The following is a 25379-nucleotide window of genomic DNA, read 5'->3' on the forward strand; positions in this document are numbered from 1 at the left end:
TTCAGTCCTCTCTAATTCCCACGGCTATACAATTCCCTAGCGCTACAGCAGAAAAGACAGAGACCGTTTTAAGTGAGAATCTGCCCTCAAATTGTTAAAGAATCTTGACTCAAATTTAAATTTTCTTTTTTCTTTTATAAAATAAAATCTTTTACAGAATTAAATACAGTCTGTTCATGTTATTGTGCTGCACTTTTAACCCAAGAAGTGGCCTTTTTTGCATCATTCTTTTTGGTGTCCTGGAAGTTTTCTGCAAATCTCTCTCGTGCCTTCTCCCAGTTCTTTTGGTTCTGAGTAGAGTTCTGAATATCATCGATGGATGTAGCGGTATGGGCCCCCAGACCTGCTTTTTTCTTGCGTAGCTGAAGGTGGATCTGGAGAAGGAGACAAATGTATCAGGGATGGTGCAGGAAGAAGAAAACGCAGGCAGCGAGGGCAGGCAGTTCTGCTGCTGGACATTTTTTTTCCTTATAAAAAAGAATTTGCTGCATTTCGCACCCTAGGCTTATACTCAAGTCAATACGTTTTCCCAGTTTATGTGGCAAAATCAGGTGCCTCCGTTTATACGTTAAACCCCTCGCCCCCCTTCCCAAGGAACAGGAAAAAAAAAAAACTCAAAACACACTTACCGGGTCTCTCATTCCATCCCCAGATTTGCCGAGTCCCTCTCCCTTCTTCCATCCCATCTTCTCTAACATTTGTCTTCCTTTGTTACTGTCATTAATTTCTCTGCATAAAAGAAGCAACCACATTCCAGTACATAAAGGTTTCCAATTTAGTGCAGTGCAGGTGTAACAGACCTAAAAATTCTGGGTTTTTATACGTACACATGTACAGATGCTGGCGCCTCCTCTCTCTGGAACGTGCCTTCACTTCCCACCACTTTGCGTCGTCTACCGGCTCGGTCTTTGTATTTTGCGTTCTTTAGCACTTTGTTGTCTTCATAACCCACACCCTAAGGGAACAAAAAAGGGTTTATAACACCCGTCCATCTGATGTATCATCAAGGTCCAATTCCCATCTGTGGAACGGCCAGAGCCTACTGTTCTGGAAGTACCTGACAAGTGAATGAAGCAGTGGTCATGTATACACATTGGGGAAATTGCTGACCATTGCGACTATATTTTAACCCTTGCTGCAAACCAATGTAAAGGTATGTCAGAGGGCAGCAAGGGGTGTATGGAGAGGGTTCACAGGCCACAATAACGAGATCCTTCTCATGTTTCACATTTTGAATCTTGCCCATATGGTTTCCTATTCCATAACCGTAACATTTGCACAATGACCCTATAAAACAGTGATGGCGAACCTATGGCACTGGTGCCGGAGGTGGCACTCGGAGCCCTTTCTGTGGGCACTCAGGCCATCACCAGAGATGATTCCAGGTATCTTCCTGCAGTCCCAGGCAGCCCAGGACTTGCTGTGCACAGAGATATTTTAAAGTGACAGCTCTACCTGTGACTATTTTCTGCTTTATTGGTGTCCTCAGGTGCTGGTATCAATGAAAACTGTGACAGAGAAGGGAGTATAAATCACAAATTAAATTTCTGTGTTGGCACTTTGCGATAAATAAGCGGGTCTTTGTTGTAGTTTGGGCACTCAGCCTCTAAAAGGTTCGCCATCACTGCTATAAAACATGTTTTTGCATGCATTTAGCACTCTTACCTGTAAGCCATATTTTTCACGGATCTGCTTCAGTTCCTTTCTCCGCAGCTTTTCTTTTTCCGCTTTGCTTAGGACTGGTCCAGCTGGTGACAAGAATGAACATCATCTCATATTTATAATATCTGTCTATTGTCTTGCAGACACATGACCAGATAAAATATATACGGCACAGATTACCTGAATATTCTTCTTTCTGATCCAATCGTAGATGTGCTCGGACTTGTCCAGGTTCACACCCGTCACAGGTCTCACTGCCAGGGTGCACATGAAACGAAAGAACGGTCTCTCCAAACTTGACCTCATCTCCGTGATGTATCGTAACAGGCTCACAGATTATTTTAGGCTTCAAGATAAAATTGTACAAAACTATGATTATGAAGCGTAACTAGTGACAGGGTCACAGGTTAGCAAGCCTCGCATTGGGTCTAATGACTATAGGATCTACAATGCTGCCTGTTCCGGTTATTTTATGTTGTAACCTATTTGCAACCTATTTTAGTCACCATTACCTTCTTCCCAATTGTAGGTGCGGAAATAAAACACCTATTGATTTGTAAAGCGTTACAGTATATGATGGCGCTTTATAAATTAAGATTATTTGCTATATCAGACTCCCCCTGGTCACATACCCCAAGAGCTGTAATCCCCACCACTCATGAGAATGAGTCTGTTGCGTGCAGTCACAATGCAGTGAGCCCACTGTGGTTACCACAAAATATAAAGCAGGTCCTATTCCAATCCGTTTTTGCAGTGAAGCCGCTCAGCTTCCCGCCGGGATGGGAGGGGTGAGGAGTGCCGCTCTCCAACTCCAAGGCACGTTTTGTTCATATGCTTAAAGCCTAAACATACTTCACCACTGCTGCATTAACTCAGCTCTATGGGAAAGCAAACAATGGCCAGATGCTGTACTGCTTTTCTCTTGGTCAGTCTCAAATATGGCATGGGTCCAAATTGTCAGACCCTCACAGATCACACTTACCAGACTGCAAAAACGAATTAACTAAGAATGTCAGATTGTAAGCTCTTGCGAGCAGGATCCTTATTCCTTTTGTTTCAAATGACCATGTTATTGCTCTGTAATATCTTATGTTTGAATATGTGTAAAGCGCTGCAGAATTTAATGGCGCTATAGAAATTTCTTAGATAATAGTAAGAAGAAATCTTAATAGTTTTTAGTAATTTTATCAGAATAATTTGACAAGCCAAGGGTGTAACTGGCATTCAACAGATATTTCCTCCAACTTTTACAGTGAATTCCCACATGCTTATAGCCCATCAGCCACATTCAGATGAAGGAGTACAAACAACACATAGAACAATAAGAGCGAGGTCCTTGCTCACAAGAGCTTACATTCATTGATATATATAAGCTGCATTGATTAACATTCCTCATACATACACTTACCTGAAGGATCTGATTCCCGTTGATAATGGTGCCATTCTGGCTGCCTTGGTCAACAAGGACATAGCTCTGCAAACTGTGGTCAAAGTAAACTTCTGCATGAAACTAAAGATAAATGGAAAGAAGAACATCAAGTTTGTGAACAAACAAAAAATTACTTGCAAAACTTCTGAGAAGGTATGGACACTGCAGGAAACCCAAAATTAAAATTCATAAGGGAAAGTCAACAAATAAAGTTTGGAGGTTTTGGTGTAAGTTTGCAGAGGTGCAAACACAGCTGTGGACTATAAGGCTGGATTCACAGTCATCAGTTTTCTGGTGTACAAGCCCTTAAATAGTCACAATAGTAAATTCCTTGTGAACCACCAGGCACTGCGATCCCCTTTTATGCCACCTCCACCCCAAGTGGGCGTGAAGGGGGTGCAGCCAGCACTATAGCCTGCAACCGGTCAACCCTGAATGGTCACACCGGTAATCGTCCCATTTTATACCACACAAGGCTTGGCTTAGAATCATTTGAGACGGATGCCAAATACATGAGAAGGTTAGAGCCTTCTGATGTATCCGGCTTTGGGGCTTTCATATGATAGATGTCCCCCATAATATGTATACTATGAAGGGTGTTACAGTAATGAATACCATTCCACCAACTGGACCACTGAGCAGAACTTACAGCAGCAGTTAACTAGGATACTGCTAGCTTAGGTCACCAGTGGCTGGAATGGGATTAGACAATGTAATTATTATGTAATATGACTGCCCATATGTAAACAATATATTCTGGTAGCAACATATAATAATTCCTTACCTTGCTCACGCCGACCTCAGGAACACGAATAGCGTGACCCATGTTCTTTTCCCTGCAAAATAACAAAAAAGTATTCCTAAGATGAAGTCTTCTCCAATCAGTTTCCGGTCCCGTCTTACCTCTAACCGCACTTACCTTCCAATAGTGGCACTTTTCTCAGCGGTTATAATAAAGAGGGATCCCTTCTGTAGCACCGGAGACCGGACTACTATCACTCGTATACATGGGGGCCAGATGCGCTCTGTGTCTGTACACACAATCATCAGCAGTTAGTACAGAAGAAGTTTCCTGCATTCTGGATAGATAATCCTACGTCCATTAGTGTCCTACACATTACCCTCCAACTTGCTGGCTAGTTGTGTAAAGTTAAGAGCCAGGTACAGATGTGCCATTGTTATTGGACCAGAGGAAGTCACAATGATATCTGTACATCTATATAAATCTAATATCAAGTAATATGGAAATACATTTTTTAATAAAAAGCCAATATTCCTGGCATGTAAAAAAAACTATACAACACAGGAACAAGAATCAATATTACATTCCCAACTAACTACTAACATATACATGGAGACCTGATGAAGTAATAAACTGCACTGTCCACCTACACACAGGTATTGGGCACAATAAATGCATATCCCCCAACCTTGCTAATCCCTTTAAAATCCAATATGGCAGCTCAAAGAATCCCAGTGCACTACATATACAGCCTTACAGTGCTTTAGTGCAAAGATAGCAATACCATATAAACCCATACCAGGGTGTAACTGGTATAGTAAATAGAATCCTTTACATTGTACCTAGTGTCCTATCTTATAGGCAGTGTGTTAGAGCAGGAGAAGCTTAGCAGTTTGTACAGTGTCCTTTCTACAGGCAGTGTGTTATAGAGCATGAGGAGACAAGGAGCTGAGCAGACTGTGCATAGTGTAGGATCCCCCAATACATTGGAGAATTGCATATTCTGAGCTTTGTTACATTTATCCTGTGCTCCATTTAATTCTGTGGGATAGCTTTCATTCAGTGGGGTGGAAACCCAGAGAAGACCAGGGGAACTTATCTCCATGTTCAGCTGATTACTGGGAGTCCAACAGCTGAATCCCCCACATTCATATATGTATCCCCAATCCTGTATAGTATTATTAAAGGACATCTACCATCGGTTTTCTGAAGTTCCTGACTTTATCATAACTATACACCACGATCACGAAAATACAGATATAAAAGTTATGCAATTTACCCTGTGGTTTTTCGGCTATGTCACCCAAGCACCTCACGGAGCCTCATATTTTAACTTATGCACTCCAGCCCCCACTGAGTGCATAGGTGACGGATGGGACCTCTAGTGCTAGAGGGTGCGCATAGATTAAAATACGAGGCTGCCTGAGGAAAGACCAAATTTGCTTTGGTCTTGCTTTCCTTGAGAGTGGCTAAACTAGTGATGGTGAAGTCGCACATATTCTGATGCGTGTACAGGACAGCCATTATTGTAAAAAGGCTGATAAACGTGTGGCACATTGGTACTTTACAAAATAAGGTAGAAGTTAAATACCACTGACAATGTGCCCCTTACCAAAATACTGACACGCAATGAACTGAATGGCTAAGTGACTTATAACCCTTAAATGCAAGTCAGGTCACCTTCCACGTCAGAGTTGTGAGCGGAGACGCTGCTTGCGCTGGACTCGTCTTCGTCGCTGTACGTCTTCTCTGAATCAGTCAGCTCCCCCTCCTCGGGCTCACTGTCTTCTGAAGAGGAGAAGCTGTCTCTGGTTCTGGAGTCTACATAATCACTGCTCAGCTTAGGCTTCTTATATCCGCTGGCAGGCTCTTCCCTGTCATGTGGGCTTATCCTGTCATAGGCTGTACTACAGGAAGAGGACGTTCTCACCTCCAATGATGCCTTGGGAAAAATTGATAATACTCAGGAAAGACATACATTGTGGCCTTATCAAAGTAACTGATTGAAAGTTGAGCTTTCCCAGAGAACTTGATGGTCAAAAGAAACAACTACATTACACCTTACATTTACTATAGAACCACCAAGGTGTGTGGGTGGGGAGGGGGGGGGGGGGAGGTGTCACCATACCGTGAAATGGCTTTCTGTATGAAGCTCTGGTAATAAAGGTGTATGGAGGCACAACAATGCAATGTTCAGTGGATTTACATGTAGGAATCTCACCGAATTTGCTACTGACTGAGAGAACACAAGACATCATGGGAAGTGGGGGCAGACCAAATATGACTCGGCTTCAGTGCAGATGCAGGAAAGGATTAGCCTCTACCCACTGCACAGCTGGTAAAAATTTTGACATGAAGCTTCAGAACAGATATACCATAACAGAAATGCCATAACTTCGGAAAGAAAAGGCCGAGCAGCACAATATGAGCATTGTTCTGTTTGTAACGGGGAAAATCACATGTGGCAATTTGGTAAAAATCTTTATAAACATTGGCGTTTTGCTTTACACTTTCAACAAACTTTGCATAAATCAATACTACGTGGAGGATTTTCCCCTTATCCCAGAGCTGTTGATGGGAGACAAGCTGCTATGATGTCTCCTATACATAGCAGCAGAAACTATAGAATCTGCTCCACAACTCCATCAACAGGATCAAAACGCAACATAGGGATGTCCTTAGTAGCACTGATGTAGATAAGACACTAGAGGTGCGATAGCAAATGGTCACTTCCTGTACCTCTCCTGGTGATAATTTTTAAGAATTTTCATATTGTATAATATAATATGTAATCCATGTTATATGGATTGACATTCCAGTTCTGAAAAACTGAATTCCATTGGTGGTAATTATTAAAATAAAGTTGTTCACATCATAAAACTTTACCAGGTAAAAGTTTCTGTAAAGTAACTGGGACCGACAAGGCACAAAACCCCTGTGGCATCCTTTGTCCTGCTGGCTTCTGGCAGATGAAGGGGGTGTGCAGTCATTTCTGTATGTACGCCCCTCCATGATCACCACTCGCTGAACAGTGGCTGGAGGAGCATGTGGATATTGTGGGGCCTTGGAGGGGTTATGACAGAGGGGGCGTGCAAACAGCAATGCCTCCACGGCCCCCTTTATCTGCCAGAAGCCTGCAGGATACAGAACGCTACAGGAAGTGTCAAGTCCTGTTCCCATTGATCACATAACCCGCAGTTCCCTGGCCGCTTTACGGAAACTTTTCCAAGGCAAGTACTATACGGGGACCCCATCAGGATTTTATACTTACCCTGGTAAAGTTTTATGATAATTGGCTAACCCCTTTAAGTCTGCTTCTCCTATAATGAGAGTCCATAACACACATACATAAAACAGGAGCACTATGGCGCATCACTTGTCTACTATCAAACTCGAAGGAAGGAAGCAGCACTCCAAGATAAATAGTGAATATTTATTCCACCAGTGGTAAGTGCTACGTTTCGGCTGACTCTATGCAGCCATGGCTGAGAATGGCTGCATAGAGTCAGCCGAAGCGTAGCACTTACCACTGGTGGAATAAATATTCACTATTTATCTTGGAGTGCTGCTTCCTTCCTTGGAGCTTGTATGCATATGGGATCCTGAGTCAGTTCCTTGAAGCCTGCACCCACATTGGATTTAATCCGGTTATCCAGTGCTGCTCCTTCTACCTATTTATCTGAACTTGTCTACTATCATGTAGAGCTTTACCACCAGCTTAAAGCTACACATGGCAGTAGCATTCATTGTTGCTGGGCACAGGCTCCATGAAAAATCAATGTACACATTAGATACTCCTAATCCTCTCATTACCAGTGTACAAGACACGTCGGGAGAGATTTATCATAACTGTCAGAGCAAAACCGTTTGAGTTGCTCATGGCAACCAATCAGAGATCAGCTTACACCTTCCCACGGCTGTCTATATAATGAAAGCTGATCTCTGATTGGTTGCCATGAGAAACTCAAACGGTTTTGCTCGCAGACAGTTATGATAAATCTCTCCCATCATCTATAATACAACTTTGTTAAAATTTACTGCTTCCCTGGTTCTGGAGTTTTAACTTTCAGGGATCCACGAAGAAACCACCTCTTTAACCCAACACCTGTGCTTTATAGGGTTGAACCTCACCAGAGGAAGAGCATAGAAAATCATCAGGGAACCATCTACAGTGAAAATACTCCACCACTGCACATAGCCACTGTAAGGCGATTCTACCCATCTTGTGTGTATGTAGATAACTATAGGCACATCACTAGTGTAAACTGCAGATATTGTTAGCTATTACCTTGTCTTTTTGTCAGTGGGTCAAAGGAAATTATCTTGGCACATGTTAAAAGTTAACATGTGAACTAATTTAGTGTGAACTAAAGACTGAGAAGCTGTGATAGGGAAGAAGAAAAAAAAACAAAAAACGACCCTCTCTCTTTGTATTCACCTACCATTCAAGATGCAAGAAAAACAAATCGACTCTACCTTTATATGGAGAGTATCCATAAGGAGAAATCCTCAAGCCAATCATGCTTTCTGTCAAGTTTTGTACCTAAAGACAGGATGAACAGTCAACACAATGGAGCAGGCCTGGAAGTAAACCAGTATTGAGCGCCGAAATGGACAAAGAAAGACAGAAGTTTCCCTCCAGTATAAAGGAACATGAAAGACTGAATGTAGACCAGAAAGCAGGGGTCTCATATCTTGTCTGACAGATCAGAGCGTACCCAACCCATGGGGACTAGTGGCTATGGTGTTCTCCTACACAGAGAAAAGAGGAGACTATTCCCCAAAACTTTTCACTCCATACATCAGAGGAAATTATCCTGAACAGTATAACAGTTATTCATCATACTGAACAGTAATAACATGAATGAAAGGAAATCCACAATCCAAAAACCATCTTCTTATATTGTTTGTTATCCATGGCCATTTCCATATCCAGAAGGACAATGTTGGTCATTACCAGAGGCCCTCTGTGCTGTAGATTAACAGGCTGTTACTCTGCACGACAAGTCCACCTCTCTCCCTGCCTGATATAATTTCATGGCAGCATGGAGTTTTAGCACGCAGGGGGGTGAGTGGAGTGCTCCTTGCACACTGTAACAGACAGTGAAGTAACAGCATAGAGTGCCTCTGGTTATGCCTCCATAGTACTTCTGAATATGGCCGCCTGCGAGGACAGAGCACGGAGCGGCTCAGGTAAAGTCCCTCAATTTTAAAAAGTTGATATTAGAAGAAAGGAGGTCATGGATGACAAATATAAGAGGATTACCACAGTCCCGGTTCCTGGATCTACGAGAAAGTGTCCCTGGTTTATCATGCTTGGATTTGATGGTAGATTTCCTTTAAAGGACATCTACCATTAGATCTACTGATGGTTCATAATGCCCTAACCTACTTGTTGGTGCAGATTTTTATGTTCTGGGGTCTTTTTTTTCTTATATTCATAAACAGCAGCATCGTTCAGAAAAAGACTTTATAAAACTATATATAGCCTGGGGGCCATGCATATGCTTTTATATGACGGAGCCTTCTCATTTATCAATTCTTACAAAAAGTCTATACTGCTGTTTATGAATACAAGATAAAAAAGTTCCACAAAATAAAAAACAGCACTAACAAGTAAATCGGGGCAGCCTACCATAAGTAAATATGAAGGTTGCTATCCTGTAAGCACTTGAGACCAGATAAAAACCTATTATCTCCAGAAGTTTACATTTGTATCTCCTTTATTTACTTATCCTCGCCTACCTGTCATCACTCCACCCTATTCAAGGCTTCTATGGTGAGCTGTAATCTGAACAATCATTGAGCTGCAGTCTGTCACGGCAGATCAAAAATTCATATTTGGCAGAAATTGTAGATTGAATATCAGTTAAGAGGGAGGAGAGAAAAACACTGTCATAAGTAAAAAAATAATCAAATATATTTAAAACTTAATTAGGGTCACTTGTAACATTAAAGTATGCAAACTTTGTTGAAGAGTGAGTAAGCAGCCATTGCTCCAACAACTAAGTAAGATACTACGGCAAGGTAGTACAACGGCAAGGTCACTTACACCTGGGAGAGCCCAACTTTCATATCAACTAGTTAAAACATTTTCTTCAGACAGAGAACACGGAGCCTACTACATATTCACCAGACAAGGACCTGAAACTGTCACACTGGGAACTTATGTGGCTTTAAGGTACGTTACAGAAACTGCTCCAAATGCCAATTTCCCGATATACTGAAGAGAGAGTCTTATTAAATAAACTACATTCATCAAATTATATAAGGTCCTTTCTATAACCAAAGGGGTCAGAGTCACACACCATCCTAGTAAGTGTAAATGCAGTGGATTATTACTGACTTTATCATCGTCCTGCCGACTGCCAGGCTCACGTTTCTTTTTCTTCGTCTTTTTCACGGTGTTCGGCTGAGCGTTTGGGTCTACGTATGACTGGAGATCCACCCTCGAGTGAAACAGGTAGCGGCCACTCTCCACATCACAGTAGTAATAAATCCCAGTTGAGGGGTCATAATAAAGTTGGGATTCCTTTTGGTAAGAGAAAATACAGAAGAAAAAAAAAGTACTGTACATGACATAACACACTGTCACTTTTCTACGTTTACTAAGTAAAGTTTATAGGATTTATTTGGCAACTTTTGCCCCAGCTGTTTTTTAACCTTTTAGTACCAATCAAAACTTTTACAGAACTTTTACCAAAATGACCAACTTACTGATTAGAGGTAAATAAACAAGGCACATGGAGCTGGAATCAATTCATTTTTAGGCCTCCTGCACACAATCGCTGTGGCCCGGATGCTGGCCGATCCTACGCACTGCACACCACTGAAGAGGTGTCCCTGCATTAAACCAAAATATGATGAAAAGACTTCCTGTTGACATGACGGATTTCGATGCCAGCACTAACAGTTGCTCTATTGAGGCCGCTGCATTCCAGTAGCAGTATATTTTGGTATAATGCAAGGACGACCATTCAGTACAATATGTGCAGTCCAATATACGGACACATTTCTACTAGCTGCACCGGAGACCTTAATGGCAGCAGCATCTGCATGACTACACCTATACAACAAAAACAGAGCCTTGTTATCAGACAGCAGGGCCTAGTCCTCAGCATGGAGAGACACAGCATAACTCATACAGCAAACAACGGATCTGTGTTTTGTTGTTTGTGACCCTCGTGTCATCAGCATGTGAAGTCCGCGCACAAGCTGATGATTGCAGCAAAGATTGCCCTTTCAATGGGCAGGAATAGGACCTGCTCTGATTTCTATTTCTCAGTACAGTTGGCTTGTTGGTGTGTTAGTTGCTGAATCAGCAAATGGCCCTTAGACAAAAACCAACATTTGTGTGCATTGGGAATAGTTCTGTAGGATAGAAGTTATTAAAGAGTCAGTCATGAGTACTGCCCAGTCATGTTTAGTCTTTGGGGGGGGTCAGTATACAAGTAGTTATGGGGTTAACAGAAGGAATCTGTTTCTTCTGGAATAGATATACTTAATTCTTACTACCTAAACCAAGGACATATAACAGTTACTGTAGATGAATGAACATTGTATAGTATACCGAGTCATAGTAAAAGCCAGTGCTGTGGTCATAGTACATCCCCGTGTTCTCATCATAGGCAAATCCAGTTTGAGACAAAGCCGCTTCAGCCGTCGCTCTCAAGCTTTCAGCAAGGGATGTTGCGCCCTCTTCCTAGAAAGTAGAATAATAATGGAAATGTGTACTATTATTATAGTGCCCACAGATTCTGCAGCGCTGTACAAAAGAAGCTACTGCATCAGAAGTGCACATTACAAAATGTAATCTTTCATTATACAGAGAAAAACATTCAACAGTTATTTAGTCATTAAGACAGAGATTCCACACATACTGTAGGCTTTCTTCTATACAGATGCCTATAGGTTGTTTATGTCACAATGGGATTGGAGTCCCAAGTCAATTACCTGGGTGTAATTTGCTTCTTGCTCCTCCTCTTCACACTGATTTCTTGTTACATCTTGGTGTTCCTGAAGGTCTGTCCCCCCCGCCTGTGATGCTTCTATAGTGGACTCACTGCCATTATATACATTCTGATCATAGGATTCTGTGTGGCTGTAATTCTCATAGGAAGACTGCTGGTAATTGTAATCTGCAAGAGAACGTTAATGCAAATATCAAAAAACTCATCTCAGTAAAATAAGTATTAGCATCCTGCTAGCAATACAGAAAAGGGTGAAGGATTGTAAACCACTGACAAACATGTGTGTGCCCCCTCTGGCTCTTTTAGCTTCTTATGCTCTTTATTTAATAAAAAAAAGCTTTAAATATTATGCAAATGAGTCAAAGGGGCTCCAGGCTGCATAGATGTTAATGGAGCACAGAGCACTTCAGGCTCATTTGCATAATTTGTAAAGCCTTTTTTATGAGAACAAGAGCACAAGCAGCTAAAAAAAGAGCAGAACCTGCCCGAGGGGGCACACGCCAGCATGCAAGTGTGCTTGGTTTACAATCCTTCCTCCTGGCGATAGATGTCCTTTAAGCAGGATAAACCAAGGGCACTAGATAGATCCATGCACCGTGACTGTGGTAATCTGGAAGTTGTTGCCAAAGCCCCCTTTTGCTGTAGCTTACCAAGCTGTTACACTGTGCAGGAAAACTTCATTCCCCCCACTGTTAAAATATAGCAGGAAGAAGGGTGGAGTGCAAGAGATTAGGGTGAGACAGTGTGACAGCCCATGAAGCTACAGCCCAAGGGGCTTCAACAACACTCCTAGATCCCTTCTGGCTCCATAGCATAATTTTAAAAGTTGATTTTAGAAGGACGGAGGCAATGGATAATCAGTAGGCCCCCCCATACCTATTGTTTCATCTGACCATGCCGTTTTATTGCTCTGTAATGTCTTAATTTGTTTATATACACTTATATTTGTTTATATGATCTGAAAAGCGCTGCAGAATATTACTCGGTTCTACAAATAAAGATCTAATTGGTGCGCAGCAGAGTATTCATTAATTTACAGAACGCAACAGAATAACAAGATGCTACCTAGTCTTCAAAAATGTATTCTAATAATACATTTTTCTGCGCAAAGTAGCCTTTAACCCTTACCGAACCATGATGAATAATCCTCTGTTTGTATTTCTTTATCAATCTTTTCCGGTTTATGAACCTCATGGATTTCTTTACTTAATTTCTCAATCTAGAGAAGACAAAAAAAAAAAAAGTGAAATTCAGTACAAATAAAAGTATATAAATATGTCTATACTGTACAGCTGAGCGATGAGGGTGAGCAATGTGGATGTGACCGCACGGCTGAGCCTTTGTCAGCAGTGACGGGAGAGGCTGAGCTGGACCAAAGCAGAGGAGAAGGTAAACACTTGCGTTTTTTGAAAACGCATCGGTTTTTGTCAGGTTTTACCAATTATCTTAATTAAAACTGGTCAAAAACGGATGCGTTTTTGGACGGACTGCTTAAAAAACGGACCTCTTCAACACAAGCACCAGGCACGCCGCCGCCATGTTCACTTGTATCGCTGGTGCTGTAGCTCATAATACGGCACCAGAAGCAGGTTTCTAGTTATACAGTAAAGAATATAGGGGCTACTGAAGTGACACTAACCACTAAACTTGACTCATCTCAGGGGAGAATGGAATGAGAAGAGTCATATTTGCCTGACACTTCATACCCTACCTGAGGGGGCGGGAGGGCAGTGCGGTGAAAGATTCTCTAACTGTAGTGAGTGAACGAACCCTCAGACCTCACATATAACATATGTAGCTGCAGCGACCAATCGGCGCCCAGCTTACATTATTTCTGCGTAAGCCCAGCATTGAATGCGCAGCTGTGATTGGCCGCTCTGGTACCTGTGCCCGCAGCTCCTGATTGGTGCTCTCGGCGTTCCGGTGCAGCTTCTGGCTCAGGCCCAGCAGTTTCTGGATGCGGCGCAGCTCCTCCTGGCAGGTCTTCAGTTCTTCCTCCAGAGCTTGTACCCGGCGGCCCAGCGCTGGTTCCGGACCCGAGACCTCTCCAACACCGGCTCCCTCCGCCTCCTCTTCTACATTCCCGGCCATAACACCCGGAAAATCACATCACCGTATACCCGCCATAGCGACTAGTTTACCTTTTTGACCTGACGTCACGAATCACGTGGTGCGGCGGATTCTCGGCGCGCAGCTGCCTGGGTCTGGGGATACAGACCACGTGATGCGGGCGCTATAGGGAGTCATTTGGGGGTCCCTGTGTCCCTAGGATGCGGGGACTAGCGCAGCCGTGTTCTAGTCTATGCATACCTCCCAACTTTTGTGGAGGAGAAAGAGGGACAAAATGGCGGCGCGCGTAGCGCGCCGCGGCGATTTTTTTACCCACAGAAGCCACACCCTAGCCACGCCCCCTAACCACACCCCCTGGCCACGCCACTGCTCATACCTTCAACGCATCCACTGGCACCAATGTATATTTATGTATATAATTGGGGGGCATATTCCACTCCCCCTAGACAACGAGCATGTCCCCCCCCCAGACAACGAGCATGCCCTCCTAGACAACGAGCATGCCCCCCCCAGACAACGAGCATGCCCTCCTAGACAACGAGCATGTCCTCCCCTAGACAACGAGCATGCCCCCCCCAGACAACGAGCATGCCCTCCTAGACAACAAGCATGTCCTCCCCTAGACAACGAGCATGCCCCCCCCAGACAACGAGCATGTCCTCCCCTAGACAACGAGCATGTCCCCCCCTAGACAACGAGCATGTCCCCCCCAGACAACGGGCATGTCCGCCCCCAGACAACGAGCATGCCCCCCCCTAGACAACGAGCATGTCCCCCCCAGACAACGAGCATGCCCCCCCTAGACAACGAGCATGTCCCCCCCTAGACAACGAGCATGCCCCCCCTAGACAACGAGCATGTACCCCCCCCTAGACAACGAGCATGTACCCCCCCCTAGACAACGAGCATGTACCCCCCCTAGACAACGAGCATGTACCCCCACCTAGACAACGAGAATGTACCCCCACCTAGACAACGAGCATGTCCCCCCCTAGACAATGAGCATGTACCCCCCCTAGACAACGAGCATGTACCCCCCCTAGACAACGAGCATGTACCCCCACCTAGACAACGAGCATGTCCCCCCCTAGACAACGAGCATGTCCCCCCCCTAGACAACGAGCATGTCCCCCACCTAGACAACGAGCCTGTCCCCCCCTGTGGCTGCGTGCCCTTTTTTGTGTGTTTGTGTTATTTTTGTCTTCCAGGACCGTGCCTGCTGTGGACTGCTTCGGATTCGAAGGATTACGTCGATGACCGACAGTTCTAACAAATAAAATGGTCAACGAGGGTGTGTCTGCGTTTTTTGTTCAATAAAATTTTCTGAAAACGGTGTGATTATTTATGTTTTTGCGACACTCTTCATAGTTTGCCGTAGTAGTGGTGCCGGCTAGATGACGGTGCTCATTACTAAGGGCTGGCCTTAGTGTTTGCCTTAATTTTTTTGGCAAATTCACACTAACGCCCATACCATTACCCCGGTACCCACCGCCACCAGGGGTGCCGGGAAGAGCTGGGTACAAACCAGTACCTGACCGTCTATAGATGGTCAGGTGCTGGGGCGGCCGCAGGCTGTTATTGTTGCGCTGGAATAGCCCCCTAACAGTGGCCTATCCCATCTCAGTAATGGCAGGCTGCTGCTGCTGCTTTTTTGTATCAGGCTGATTTGAAAAATAGGGGCACCCCATGCCGTTTTTTCTTCAAATTTTTGACAAAAATATGCGTGGGGTCCCCCCTTTAAAGGGGGCTCCCAGGCTGTTTCCCCAATTTTTACAAAAAAATGGGGGGAAAAACGGCATGGGGTGCCCCTATTGGTCAAATCAGCCTGATACAATAAAGCAGCAGCAGCCTGCCATTACTGCGCTGGGATAGGCCACTGTTAGGGGGCTATTCCAGCGCAACAATAACAGCCTGCAGCCGCCCCAACACCTGACCATCTATAGACGGTCAGGTACTGGTTTGTACCCAGCTCTTCCCGGCACCCCTGGTGGCGGTGGGTACCGGGGTAATGGTATGGGCGTTAGTGTAAATTTGCCAAAAAAATTAAGGCAAACACTAAGGCCAGCCCTTAGTAATGAGCACCGTCACCTAGCCGGCACCACTACTACGGCAAACTATGAAGAGTGTCGCAAAAAAATAAATAATCACACCGTTTTCAGAAAATTTTATTGAACAAAAGACGCAGACACACCCTCGTTGACCATTTTATTTGTTAGAAATGTCGGTCATAGACGTAATCCTTCGAATCCGAAGCAGTCCACAGCATGCACGGTCCTGGAAGACAAAAATAACACAAACACACAAAAAAGGGCACGCAGCCACAGGGGGGGACAGGCTCGTTGTCTAGGGGTCAGGGGTAGACATGCTCGTTGTCTAGGGGGGGGGGGGAATGCTCGTTGTCTAGGGGGGGAAATGCTCGTTGTCTAGGGGGGGGGACATGCTTGTTGTCTAGGGGGGGGGAGACATGCTCGTTGTCGCAGTAAAGGGGAGGGGTCCTATGGAGCGCAGTAAAGGGGAGGGGTCCTATGGAGCGCAGTAAAGGGGAGGGGTCCTATGGAGCGCAGTAAAGGGGAGGGGTCCTATGGAGCGCAGTAAAGGGGAGGGGTCCTATGGAGCGCAGTAAAGGGGAGGGGTCCTATGGAGCGCAGTAAAGGGGAGGGGTCCTATGGAGCGCAGTAAAGGGGAGGGGTCCTATGGAGCGCAGTAAAGGGGAGGGGTCCTATGGAGCGCAGTAAAGGGGAGGGGTCCTATGGAGCGCAGTAAAGGGGAGGGGTCCTATGGAGCACAGTAAAGGGGAGGGGTCCTATGGAGCGCGCAGTGAAAGCCATAAAAACCACATTTGATATTTTCCTTCCCGCTTCCCAGTACAGGGCCTGGAATATTTAATACTGTCACTAGGAAGTATAATTTGTTACGCAGAAACAGGCCGCACACAGCTCTGTACGTGGAAAAATAAAAAAGTTATTGATTTTTGAAAGTGGGGAGTGAAATATGGAAACGCAAAAATTGTTCCGTCAGAGTAATGGAGCAGACGGCCGTGTATGACCATTCTGCTCCATTACCGTCATAGAGCGATGACATGGACCTTATGTGGACCCCAACACACCCCTCGTTTTCATGATCTATGGGGGTCACATCACTGAAACCCCCACACATCAGCAGGTTAAGCCCTGTCCTATGGATAGAGCCTAACTTGTATTTGTGGGAAAACCCCTTTAACCCCTTAACGCTCTGCGCCGTAGCTCTACGACGCAGAGAGTATAAGGAGTGTATGAAGAGGGCTCACGGGCTGAGTCCTCTTCATACAAGGTGGGGGGTTTTGCATGTTGCAGAAAACCCCCACCGCTAATAACCGCAGTCGGTCATTGTCGCCGGCAAAGTCTTTTTTACGATCGCTGTGCCCCCGAACGTCATCGGGGGCGGCGATCGTTTGCCGTGGTAGCCTCGGGTCTTCTTTTGACACGAGGCTACATGGCTTCTGCAGGTTCGTTACAATGAGCCAGAAGTATTGCAGTATATGGTAGGAGCGATCTGACCATCTAGGGTTAATGTACCCTAGATGGTCTAAGAAATAGTGGAAAAAAAAGAAAAAACAGGTTTTAAAAATAAAAAAAATTTATAAAATATTAAAAATTCTAATCACCCCCCTTTCCCTAGAACGCATATAAAACATAATAAACAGTAAAAATCACAAACATATTAGGTATCGCCGCGTCCCAAAATGCCCGATCTATCAAAATATAAAAACGGTTACGGGCGGCGGTGACCTGCGAGGCGGGAAATGGCGCCCAAATGTCCGAAATGCGACTTTTACACCTTTTTACATCACATAAAAAATGAAATTAAAAATGATCAAAATGTCGCACAGACCTCAAAATGGTAGCAATGAGAACGTCGGCTCATTTTGCCAAAAATGACCCCACCCCCAGCTCCGTGCACCGAAATATGAAAAAGTTATTAGCGTCAGAAGATGGCAAAATTTTTTTATTTTTTTTTTTTGCACACATTCGTTTAATTTTTGAAAATGTATTAAAACACAATAAAACCTATAAATCCGGTATCACCGCGATCGCACCGAACCAAAGAATAAAGCTGAGGTGTTATTTTGAGTGCACAGTCAAAGTCGAAAAAACTGAGCCCACAAGAACGTGACACGTGCGTTTTTTTTAAAAAAAAATTCCACATTTGGAATTTTTTGCAGCTTCGCAGTACACGGCATGTTAAAATAAATAACATTACGGGAAAGTAAAATTTGTTACGCACAAAATAAGCCCTCACACAGGTCTGTACACGGAAACATGAAAAAGTTATGGATTTTTGAAGTTGGAGAGCGAGAAATGAGAGAAAAACCCTGCGTCCTTAAGGGGTTAAGGGATTAAGTATATGGTACAATAAAAGCAGAATAGAAGGGCACTGGGGGGGTTAGGGATGGGGGCAGGGGGTCTATGGAGGAAAGTGAAGTGTTTAACCCTTTGCTGCCTGCAGTCACTGTAGAGTACCTGTTATCACACTGCAGCAGCTGCACACACTCGGCTCTGCTTCATCAGACGAACTTCAGTGAGGAGCAGGAGGAGGTGGGGGCAGGGAGCTATTGATGTAGCAGTGCTGGAGAGTTCCTGCCTGCACGGAGGATGATCCCCTGGGGCTGCTGTGCAGGGGCAGTGCAGAGAATAGGACACTCTGCACTGCTCCATCCATCCATCCATCCATGTGCCTGCAAGTGGCAGCCTGAGGACAGGGAGGGCTCTGCCTCCCAGGGGAGGGGATGGGGGAGGTGCCGGCTCTGCAGCAGACAGCCCGGGAGCTGGAGAGGAGGAGGACGCTGCACCCCGCCCCCTGGCATCTCTGTATCCTGAGCAGGACGGGGGCGGGACTCGGGGGGGCGGGACTCGGGGGCGGGACAAAACGGAAAAATCCGTGAAAACGCAAAAAAACCGGGACTTTCACTTAACGGTCCGTGCAGGCGGGACAAGGGTTAAAAAACGGGACTGTCCCGCCCAAAACGGGACGGTTGGGAGGTATGGTCTATGTGGTAATACATGTGTGCTGAATCCCTATACACACCTATTACTATTAACCTTCCTGGACCTGGGCAAGTACTCCTAATGTCCTTTCTGCTGAGCACAGGAAGAAGATGCAAGAGCGTGTGTATGAGTTTTGTTTGTCTCTGTGTCTGCCTGACTACTACTACTACAGTCTACTACTGCATACCAGCATAGCAAATCACTACTACACCTATCATACATTAGGATATTGTGCAGTACTGTACTACTTACCCTATCCTGTCTACTTCATAGTGCTACTACTCCTATCCTGTATATATGGGCACAGCATAGTACTACTCCTCCTATCCTGTATATATGGGCACAGCACAGTAGTATTACTCCTATCCTGTATATATGGGCACAGTACTACTACTCCTATCCTGTATATATGGGCACAGCACAGTACTACTACTCCTATCATGTATATATGGGCACAGCATAGTACTACTACTCCTATCCTGTATATATGAGCACATCACAGTACTACTCCTCCTATCCTGTATATATGGGCACATCACAGTACTACTACTCTTATCCTGTATATATGAGCACAGCATAGTGCTACTACTCCAACCCTGTATATATGGGCACAGCATAGTGCTACTGCTCCTATCCTGTATATATGGGCACAGCATAGTGCTACTGCTCCTATCTTTATATATGGGCACATCATAGTACTACTACTCCTATCCTGTATATATGAGCACATCACAGTACTACTACTCTTATTCTCTATATATGAGCACAGCATAGTGCTACTGCTCCTATCCATTATATATGGGCACAGTGCAGTACTACTATTCCTATCCTGTATATATGGGCACAGCATAGTGCTACTACTCCAACCCTGTATATATGGGCACAGCATAGTGCTACTGCTCCTATCCTGTATATTTTGGCACAGCATAGTGCTACTACTCCTATCCTGTATATATGGGCACAGCATAGTGCTACTGCTCCTATCCTGTATATATGGGCACAGCATAGTACTACTACTCCTATCCTGTATATATGGGCACAACACAGTGCTACTACTCCTATCCTGTATATATGAGCACATCACAGTACTACTCCTCCTATCCTGTATATATGGGCACAGCACAGTAGTATTACTCCTATCCTGTATATATGAGCACATCACAGTACTACTACTCCTATCCTGTATATATGAGCACATCACAGTACTACTACTCTTATCCTGTATATATGAGCATAGCATAGTGCTACTACTCCAACCCTGTATATATGGGCACAACATAGTGCTACTGCTCCTATCCTGTATATATGGGCACAGCACTACTACTCCTATCCTGTATATATGGGCACAGCATAGTGCTACTACTATCCTGTATATATGGGCACAGCATAGTACTACTACTCCTATCCTGTATATATGAGCACATCACAGTACTACTCCTCCTATCCTGTATATATGGGCACAGCATAGTGCTACTACTATCCTGTATATATGGGCACAGCATAGTACTACTACTCCTATCCTGTATATATGGGCACAGCATAGTGCTACTGCTCCTATCTTTATATATGGGCACATCACAGTACTACTACTCCTATCCTGTATATATGAGCACATCACAGTACTACTCCTCCTATCCTGTATATATGGGCACAGCATAGTGCTACTACTATCCTGTATATATGGGCACAGCATAGTGCTACTGCTCCTATCTTTATATATGGGCACATCATAGTACTACTACTCCTATCCTGTATATATGAGCACATCACAGTACTACTACTCTTATTCTCTATATATGAGCACAGCATAGTGCTACTGCTCCTATCCATTATATATGGGCACAGTGCAGTAGTACTACTACTCCTATCCTGTATATAAGGGCACAGCATAGTACTACTGCTCCTATCTTGTATATATGGCCACAGCACAGTACTACTACTCTTATCCTGTAAACAGGGGCGTAACTTGAGGGGGTGCAGAGGTTGCGGTCGCACTCGGGCCCAAGAGGTTTGGGGGCCCTTGTGGTGTCACTTTCCCTAAGAAGACTATTACTATAAACCATACATTATAGTCGGGGGCCTGGCACAGACTTTGCACTGGGGCCCATCAGCTTCTAGTTACACCACTGCCTGTATATATGGATACAGCAAAGTACTACTACCCCTATCCTGTATATATGGGCACTGCACAGTACTACTACTCTATTCCTGTATATATGGATACAGTACTACTAGTCCTAACCTGTATGTATGGGCACAGCATAGTGCTACTACTCTTATCCTGTACATATGGGCACAGCACAGTACTACTACTCCTATCATGAATACATATAGGCAAAGCACAGTACTACTACTCCTAAACTGTATATATAGGCACAGTACAGTACTACTCCTATCCTGTATATATGGGCACAGCACAGTACTACTCCTATCCTGTATATATGAGCACAGCATAGTGCTACTACTCCTATCCTGTATATATGGGCACAGCACAGTAGTACTACTCCTATCATGTATATAGGAGCACAGCATAGTGCTACTACTCCTATCCTGTATATATGGGCACAGCACAGTAGTACTACTCCTATCATGTATATAGGAGCACAGCATAGTGCTACTACTCCTATCCTGTATATATGGGCACAGCACAGTAGTACTACTCCTATCCTGTATATATGGGCACAGGATAGGGCTACTCCTATCCTGTATATAGGAGCACAGCATAGTGCTACTACTTCTATCATGTATATATGGGCACATCATTGTACTACTACCCCTATCCTGTATATAAGGACACAGCTTGGTACTTCTACCTCTATCCTGTGTATATGGGCACAGCACAGTACTACTACCCCTATCCTGTATATATGGGCACAGCATAGTACTACTACCCCTATCATGTATATATGGGCACAGCACAGCTCCAGTAATAAGAATGTCAGGTTGGTGGAGATAAATGGCAGCTTTTCTCCACATATATGTAATCTTGGCCATTCTAATCTGATATTCTAACTCTACCACCAACTTTCTGCCTAATATGGGTTGGATCCAAATATTTTTTGTAAATATAAATCCAAGATGCCTCTGATAGAAGTGGCCAGATGGGAGAGACGGGAAATGTGTATGAACGCAGGGATATTGTTATGGTCCTTGATTATGTATAAGATGCAGTGAGAACGAAGTAGAACCATTATTTACCACTACGGCGCCTTGCAAAATTATTCAGCTCCCGGGAACTTTTCTACCTTTTGCCACATTTCAGGCTTCAAACATAAAGATATAAAATTGCAATTTTTAGGTGAAGAATCAACAAGTGGGACACAATTGTGAAGTAGAATTAATTTTATTGGATATTTTAAACTTTTGTAAAAGATAATAAATGTAATAGTGGGGCGTGCAACCGCTAACGCATTGTTAATGCATGCGGTAACATTACATTGACGCACACGTTTGTTAACATTTGCATTTTGTAAATGCAAGTGTTATTAGCTGTTTAATTAGGCAAATCTCTCTTCAGCTGTTGCAATGCGTTTTTAAAGGAAACCTACCATTTCAAATGGTAGGTGTAAGCTGTAAACACCGAGCACCAGCTCAGGGTGAGCTGGTGCCGGTGCTTAGTTTCGTTAGTGTTAAAACCGCAGTATCGCGGTTTTAACACTTTTTAAACTTTATAGCAGAAACTGCTTCGGCGCTGCCGCGGTTTTAACACTAACGAAACTAAGCACCGGCACCAGCTCACCCTGAGCTGGTGCTCGGTGTTTACAGCTTACACCGACCATTTGAAACGGTAGGTTTTCTTTAAGTGCATGTGTTAAACGTGACCTGTGATCACACCCTCAGGGCGCGTTCAAAAATTGCGCTTTGGCTGGTTTTTCATTGCGTTTATAACGCATCACAACAGCTGAGGAAAGGTGATTTGCCTAATTACATCACTGTTAACATTTTTCTTTACAAAATGCATTGTAAATGTAATGTTAATACATGCATTAACAATACCTTAATGCATGCGTTTTGTTAACACATGCGTTAACAAATGTAAATAGTAATGTAATTAGGCAAATCACCTCTCCTCAGCTGTTGTAATGCGTTTTAAACGCAATGAAAACGCAGCCAAAGCGCAATGTGTGAACGTGCCCTCAGGGGTTCTGTTTAACCCCTTAGTAACCAAGCTCATTATGACCAAGGCATATTTTTCACAACTTGCATGTGTCACTTTATCCGGTTATAACTTTAGAACGCTTTAAAGGAAATCAACCATCAGGATGAAGGATTGTATGCAAATTAGTCTGAGGGGCTCCAGGCTCCTTTTGCATACAGTCTTTCATCCTGGTGGTAGTTTTTTCGTGACATGTTGTACATCAATTTGGGAAAAAAAAAAAAAAATTTAAAAAATTATTTTCAAAATCGAAAATGTTCAATTTTTCATTACCCAAGTTAGTACCGCGTTGGCGTAATTTTATAAGGTTCCTTTTGTTTTATTACGATGCTAGAAAGATCACATCAAACAGTATTTTTTCAAATTTTCATGTAAATTCTACAATCAAATATCTAAAGGACCATTTTATTTCTATAGGGGTTTTGGAAGTTTCTGTTAATGTACAAATGTAGAATCAAAAAATAAAAAAATCTCTCCGTATACTCTGTGTATGGTGTCATTTTTGTTGTGATGATGTTTTTATTTATACCATTTTGGGAATGGTCTTAAAAACGGTGTATGCCAGCTCCGCACACTGAATCCGGTGCACTGAAGGGCATGAAGCTTCTATGGGTTGTAACACATCCAGAAAAGACAGGCACCCATCACTCTCTATCCATGAAAAAATTCTCCATTTTTTTTAACCCCTTAAGGACACGCTCATTTGTCGCTCCCTACCTTCAAAAATCTATAACTTTTTTTATTTTTTCATGTACAGAGCTCAGGAAAGTAGTGATCTGCAGATAGGCAGCAGCTTCCAAAGAATATAATGGCAAAAAAGTTGCACTTTCGACTTTGGGTGCTTTTTTTCCATTGCGGGGTTAAACGCCAGGAAAAATTGTTATTATATTTTGATCAGACCTTTTGGGACGCAATGATACCAAACATGTTTATGATTCTTACTGTTAATTTGCTTTTATATGTGATCTAGGGAAAGGGGGTGATTTAAAAAAAAAAATTCTTTAAAAATTATTTTACCATTATTTCAGACCCTTCAGGGTAATTTAACCCTGCGGGCTCCGATTGCTAATCCTATATACTGCAATAGTGCAGTGCTGAGACCCCCACAGATCGCGAAAACGAGGGGTCCATCTGGTTAATGGAGCAGACAGCCGCGAATGACCGATCTGCTTCATTAATCTCTAATCTCACGTTCTTGTGGGCTCACGTTATACTTTGGTTCGGTACGATCGCGGTGATACCAAATTTATACAGGTTTTATTGCATTTTAATACATTTTCAAAAATTAATCGAATGTGTACAAAAAAGGAAAAAAAATTTTTGCCGACTCCTGACGCTAATAACTTTTTCATACTTTGGTGTAAGGAGCTGTGGTAGGTGTCCTTTTTTTGCGAAATGAACCGACATTTTCATTGCTGCCATTTTGAGGACTGTGCGACATTTTGATCACTTTTCATTACATTTATGTCATGTAAAAAGGTGTAAAAAAGTCACGTTTCATACATTTGGGCGCCATTTCCCGTCTCTGAGGTCACCGCCGCTTATAACCAGTCTTATATTTTGATAGATAGGGCATTTTGGGACGCGGCGATACCTATTGTGTTTGTGATTTTTACTGTTTTTATATCAGTTCTAGGGAAAGGGGGATGATTTGAATTTTTAATATTTTATAAATTTTTTACATTTTTAAACTTTTTTTTATTCATTATTTCTTAGACCATCTAGGGTACTTTAACCCTAGATGGTCCAATCGTTCCTACCATATACTGCCCATGCAACGCCATGTTTTACCGGCGGCAAAGAAGAGATTAATACCCGCGATCGGGGCAAGCACCAACCGCGGGTGTTAGCGATGGGTCTTCTCTGCAACATGCAGCAAAGCCCATGAGTCCTCATCATACACCCTTCATAGCTCTGCGGCGGATATATCCGTCACAGGGAGTGAAGGAGTTAAGGTATGTTTGGTTCATAATGCATAATAAAATGGTAGATTTTCTTTAACTTGATGGGATAGTTTTATTAATTACATATGAATTATGTATGGACGCGCACCAGAACCAGAGAGATCCACTCAAAAATAGAAAGCTGTACATAAAAATCTAAATCCAGATATCATTAATACACGAATGTTTGATTTCTCCAGTCCTGTATTTTTGTGCTGTATGAATCTGTATATACGTGACTATTTTCATCCGCGTGTGCACGCATGTCACCGTTTCTGTATAAAATGGCAAATGATGGATGACTATTGGCTGGTTGACCAGCCTACTGGTTCTGGTTACTGGACATTTATACGGCGCACAATCGTATGCAGCATCTATGTAAC

The 25379-nt window shown here is 43.5% G+C and overlaps 1 protein-coding gene across 2 annotated transcripts; it reads right to left on the reverse strand.

Annotated features, from left to right (window-relative positions):
* Nucleotides 1-114: 114 nt before the first annotated feature.
* On the reverse strand, nucleotides 115-13996 carry AGGF1 (angiogenic factor with G-patch and FHA domains 1). Of its 2 annotated transcripts, none has more exons than XM_072138032.1 (14): nucleotides 13688-13996; nucleotides 12932-13022; nucleotides 11787-11971; nucleotides 11404-11535; nucleotides 10180-10365; nucleotides 8310-8376; nucleotides 4011-4122; nucleotides 3876-3927; nucleotides 3071-3172; nucleotides 1843-2008; nucleotides 1666-1748; nucleotides 828-955; nucleotides 630-729; nucleotides 115-374 (listed from the first exon to the last, which is right to left on the reverse strand). In XM_072138032.1, the coding sequence occupies exons 1-14, from the start codon at nucleotides 13892-13894 to the stop codon at nucleotides 180-182; spliced, it is 1806 nt and encodes a 601-aa protein (XP_071994133.1). In that variant the 5' UTR covers nucleotides 13895-13996; the 3' UTR covers nucleotides 115-179. The 2 variants fall into 2 exon arrangements, with proteins under 2 accessions (XP_071994133.1, XP_071994123.1); XM_072138022.1 differs by lacking the exon at nucleotides 8310-8376 and adding an exon at nucleotides 5514-5775 and having other exon boundaries at nucleotides 13688-13994.
* Between the last annotated feature and the right edge of the window lie 11383 nt (nucleotides 13997-25379).

This window comes from Engystomops pustulosus, chromosome 1 (assembly GCF_040894005.1).
Source record: "Engystomops pustulosus chromosome 1, aEngPut4.maternal, whole genome shotgun sequence".
In the NCBI taxonomy this organism is placed as follows: domain Eukaryota; kingdom Metazoa; phylum Chordata; class Amphibia; order Anura; family Leptodactylidae; genus Engystomops; species Engystomops pustulosus.